The following is a 5,029-nucleotide window of genomic DNA, read 5'->3' as shown; positions in this document are numbered from 1 at the left end:
AAGTAAATTTGACTGTCATAATGTTAACTAGACAGCTTTATTTGTGTGTATCAAGTGTGTATGGTTGCAGATTCTAAGGACTTTGAATAACCACATAGACTATCAAAAGACTGGCTAGCGTGAATACAATGTACAGAAAATAGAAAATATGACCCAGTTGAATGTCAATTTATATATTCTCTGTGAAGTGCTTCCAGTAAGTCCTGCATGTGAGAAATTTATGTTAACAGAGGGACAGATAGAGACAAAAATGGAAATAGAGATATGTTTCTCTTTGATTTTTAGGCTTTAAAGAACTTTTCCGTCTTTCATACAATTAAAAGTTTACTTCACAAAAAAGTATTCTCTGTGAATTAAATTCTGAAATATTATAATCTTTGTTCATAAATATAAACTTTATTCCCTATTGTTAGGACAAATTTAAATCTCTCCTGATAGAACACAAAAGTCACCGAAATATCAGTATAGGTAAACAAATCCTATCAGGGAAAGTAATTGTCACTGAATTTGATCAACAATGCACTGTATTCAATGATGAATGTTCATACCGCAGTCATTTAGGAGATCTTCCCATATTTTAATAGCTGTCTGCATACTCTTTTCATAGCCATCTTCATATCTTGATTCCTCAGTGTGTAGATCACAGGGTTCAGAAAAGGAGTACCAACTGCGTCAAATATAGCCAGATATTTATCCAAGTGTGTGGAGGGCGAAGGCCATGTATAGACAAATATCAAAGGACCAAAGAACAGGATCACAACAGAGATGTGAGCAGAAAGTGTGGACAAAGCTTTGGAGGAACCACTTGAGGAATGTTTCTGAACAGTGACTATTATGACAATATAAGATATGACCAGTATGAAAAAGGAGCCTACAGAGATGAAGCCACTGTTGGCTGAAACCATTAATTCTAATTGGTTAGTATCTACACAAGCAAGTCTGATGAACCGAGGAAGGTCACAGTAAAAGCTGTCCAAAATATTTGGTCCACAGAATGGTAAATTTACTATATAAACAAATTGTACCAGAGAATGCATAAGGCCAACCATCCAGGCAGCCACTAAGATGAAAATGCACATTTTTGCATTCATAATGGTCAAATAATGGAGAGGCTTACAAATGGCTACATATCTATCATATGCCATGCCTATGAGCAGCACCACCTCCACACCGCCAATGACATGGATGAAAAAGATTTGAGTGATGCAACCGTTAAAGGAGATGACTTTTTGCTTTCTGAATAGGTCATAAATCATCTTGGGACAAGTGACACAGGAAACACCTAAGTCAATGAAGGAGAGATTGGCCAACAGAAAGTACATGGGAGAATGTAAGTGAGGATGAGAAGCCACAGTGAAAATGATGAGGGAGTTTCCCATCATGCTAGCCATGTAAAACACTGAAGCAAACACAAAGAGAAGTATTTCCATCTTCCAGGAGTTGGTGAGTCCCACAAACATAAATTCTGACACAACAGAGTGATTTGTTCCTTCCATTTCTGTTGTTTTCAGTGCCACCTGAAGGACCACAGTACAAAAAAACTATAAGTTATGACAATCGTATTAATAGCTCACAAAAAAAGGGGTTGGGAATTTAGCTCAGTGGTAGAGCGCTTGCCTAGAAAGCACAAGGCCCTGGATTCGATCCCCAGCTCTGAAAAAAAGAAAAGAAAAAAAAATAGCTCACAAAAAGGTAGAACTTGAGTTTATGAAAATCTTTTTTGATTGATCAATAAACCTTTATCCTAAAGATGAATAGATATAGGAGCAAGTGCTTACATGTTACTTATCAGGGGACTGCAAAGTATAAACACTCTGAAATACCATTTTATCTTGTTAAAAGAGCTTTCATGAAAGGTTGAAAAAAGAAAGGTTTGGTTTGTGTCTTTGAAAAGAGAAGCTTGGACAGAGTTGAGAACATAAGTACATTCATTTAAGAAAGCATATAGCCATCTCCATAATAATTTTAAAATAAAGACTTGGTATATAACCACTATCTTTCAACATATAAGGCCCTAGATTTCATTCTTGTCAACCAAAGGAAGGAAGGAAGGAAGGAAGGAAGCAAGGAAGGAAGGAAGGGGAGAGAAACAAACAGAAAATGGAGTAATAGGAACAATTATACAGAGAAAAGAAAGATTGAAACTGGAGAAATTGAGTGGGGAACAGAAAGATACAGAAAACATAGATATATAGAAATAGGCAAACAACTGAGAAAGAGAATTATTAATCAATATCATTTTGGGAGTTGATCATCCAGAGGAAATGACCCTGCAGTGGTCCATGATCATTGAAACATCATTTATAGAAACCAATAGTGAAACATCCTAACTGCTCCTTTATGGATGAGTGGACTATGAACACAAATGCACACACACACACACACAAACACACACACACACAAACACACACACAAGTATACACACAGGTGACTATTCCATAGCCTTTAAAACAAAGGGAATTTTATATCTCATAATAACATTCATGAAGCTTGGAGTCATTACGCTAAATGCAATGGAGACACAAAAAGACAAATTCTGAAAGATATTCTATACAAATGAAATCTGAAGAAATCAGACTTATAAAAGCAAATAATATGATGGTGGAAAAGGCAAAAATGATGTGGGGAGTGGGCATGAAGCAAGAAGATGATGGTTGTTAAAAAAAATTCCAAGGATAGTGATTCCTCCGGACGTCCTTTTATTGTTAAGGATAGTTTTAGCTATCCTGGGATTTTTGTTGTTCCAGATGAATTTGCAAATTCTTCTTTCTAACTCTCTGAAGAATTGAATTGGAATTTTGATGGGGATTGCATTAAATCTGTAGATTGCTTTTGGTAAAATGGCCATTTTTACTATATTAATCCTGCCAATCCATGAGCATGGGAGATCTTTCCTTCTTCTGAGGTCTTCTTCAATTTCTTTCTTCAGAGGCTTGAAGTTCTTATCATACAGATGTTTCACTTATGTGGTGAAAGTCACATCGAGGTATTTTATATTATTTGGGTCTATTATGAAGGGTGTCGTTTCCAGGGGAATCACAATCCCTGAACTCAAGGAGTATTACAGAGCAATAGTGATGAAAACTGTACGGTATTGGTACAGAGACAGACAGATAGACCAATGGAATACAATTGAAGACCCAGAAATAAACCCAAACACCTGTGGTCAACTGATACTTGACAAAGGAGCCAAAACCATCCAACGGTAAAAAGATAGCATTTTCAGCAAATGGTGCAGGTTCAACTGGGGGTCAGTATGTAGAAGAATGCAGATCCATCCATTCTTATCACCCTGTACAATGCTTAAGATCAAATGGATTGAGGACCTCCACATTAAACCAGATACACTCAAACTAATAGAAGAAAAAGTGGGGAAGCATCTCGAACACATGGGCACTGGAAAAAATTTCCTGAACAAAACACCATTGGCTTATGCTCTAAGATCAAGAATCGACAAATGGGATCTCATAAAACTGCAAAGCTTCTGTAAGCAAAGGACACTGTTGTTAGGACAAAACAGCAACCAACAGATTGGGAAAAGATATTTACCAATCCTACAACTGATAGAGGGCTCATATCCAAAATATGCAAAGAACTCCCAAAGTTAGACTGCAGGGAGACAAATAACCCTATTAAAAAATGGGGTTCAGAGCTAAACAAAGAATTCACAGCTGAAGAATGCCATATGGCTGAGAAGCACCTAAAGAAATGTTCAACATCTTTAGTCATCAGGGAAATGCAAATCAAAACAACCCTGAGATTCCACCTCACACCAGTTAGAATGGCTAAAATCGAAAACTCTGGAGACAGCAGATGCTGCCGAGGATATGCAGAAAGATGAACACTCCTCCTTTTTTGGTGGGATTGCAGACTGGTACAACCATTCTGGAAATCAGTCTGGAGGCTCCTCAGAAAAATGAACTACCTGAGGACCCAGCTATATCTCTCTTGGGCATATACCAAAATATGGTCAAACATATAACAAAGACACATGCTGCACTACGTTCATAGCAGCCTTATTTATAATAGCCAGAAGATGGAAAGAACCCAGATGCCCTTCAACAAAGGAATGGATACAGAAAATGTGGTACATCTACACAATGGAATACTACTCAGCTGTAAAAACAATGACTTTATGAAATTCATGGACAAATGGATTTAACTGGAAAGTATCATCCTGAGTGAGGTAACCCAATCACAGAAAAACACACATGGTATGCACTTTGATAAGTGGATATTATTCCAAATGCTCAAATTACCCTAGGTGCACAGAACACATGAAACTCAAGAAGGATGACCAAAATGCAAATGCTTCACTTCTTCATTAAAAGGGGTCAAGAATACCCTTGGGAGCGAATAGGGAGGCAAAGTTTAGAACAGAGGCAAAAGGAACACCCATTCAGATCCTGGCCCACATGTGGCCCATACATATATATCCACCAAACTAGGTAAGATGGATGAAGCAAAGTAGTGCAGGCTGACAGGAACCAGATGTAGTTCTCTCTTGAAAGACACATCCAGAATATGGCAAATACATGGGCGACTTCCAGAAGCAAACCACTGAACTGAGAACGGAACCCCCATTGAAGGAATCAGAGAAAGGACTGAAAGAGTTTGAAGGGGCTTGAGACCCCATATGAATAACAATGCCAACCAACCAGAGCTTCCAGAGACTAAGCCACTACCCAAAGACTATACATGGACTGACCCTGGGCTTCAACCTCATAGGTAGCAGTGAATAGCCTAGTAAGATCACCAGTGGAAGGGGAAGCCCTTGGTCCTACCAAGACTGAACCCCCAGTGAATGTGATTATTGGGGGGAGGGAGGTAATGGGGGGAGGACAGGGAGGGGAACACCCATATAGAAGGGGAGCGGGAGGGGTTAGGGGGATTTGGCCTGGAAACTGGGAAAGGTAATAACAGTTGAAATGTAAATAAGAAATGCCCAATTTAAGAAAGATGGAGAAAAAAAGAAATAAAGGTAGAAAAAAACATATTCACAATTGAACATTTAGTGTTGACTGAAAAT

At 38.3% G+C, this 5,029-nt stretch overlaps 1 protein-coding gene across 1 annotated transcript; it reads right to left on the bottom strand.

Annotated features, from left to right (window-relative positions):
• Positions 1-557: 557 nt before the first annotated feature.
• Positions 558-1,496, bottom strand: Or4f61b (olfactory receptor family 4 subfamily F member 61B). The gene is given in 1 exon segment (NM_001000377.2): positions 558-1,496. A coding segment is annotated over 1 exon segment (939 nt).
• Positions 1,497-5,029: the final 3,533 nt, after the last annotated feature.

Source organism: Rattus norvegicus, chromosome 3 (assembly GCF_021556685.1).
Source record: "Rattus norvegicus strain SHRSP/BbbUtx chromosome 3, alternate assembly SHRSP_T2T, whole genome shotgun sequence".
Classification (NCBI taxonomy): Eukaryota; Metazoa; Chordata; class Mammalia; order Rodentia; family Muridae; genus Rattus; species Rattus norvegicus.
Note: the sequence above shows the minus strand (reverse complement) of the source record. Positions and strands in the feature narration are given on the sequence as shown.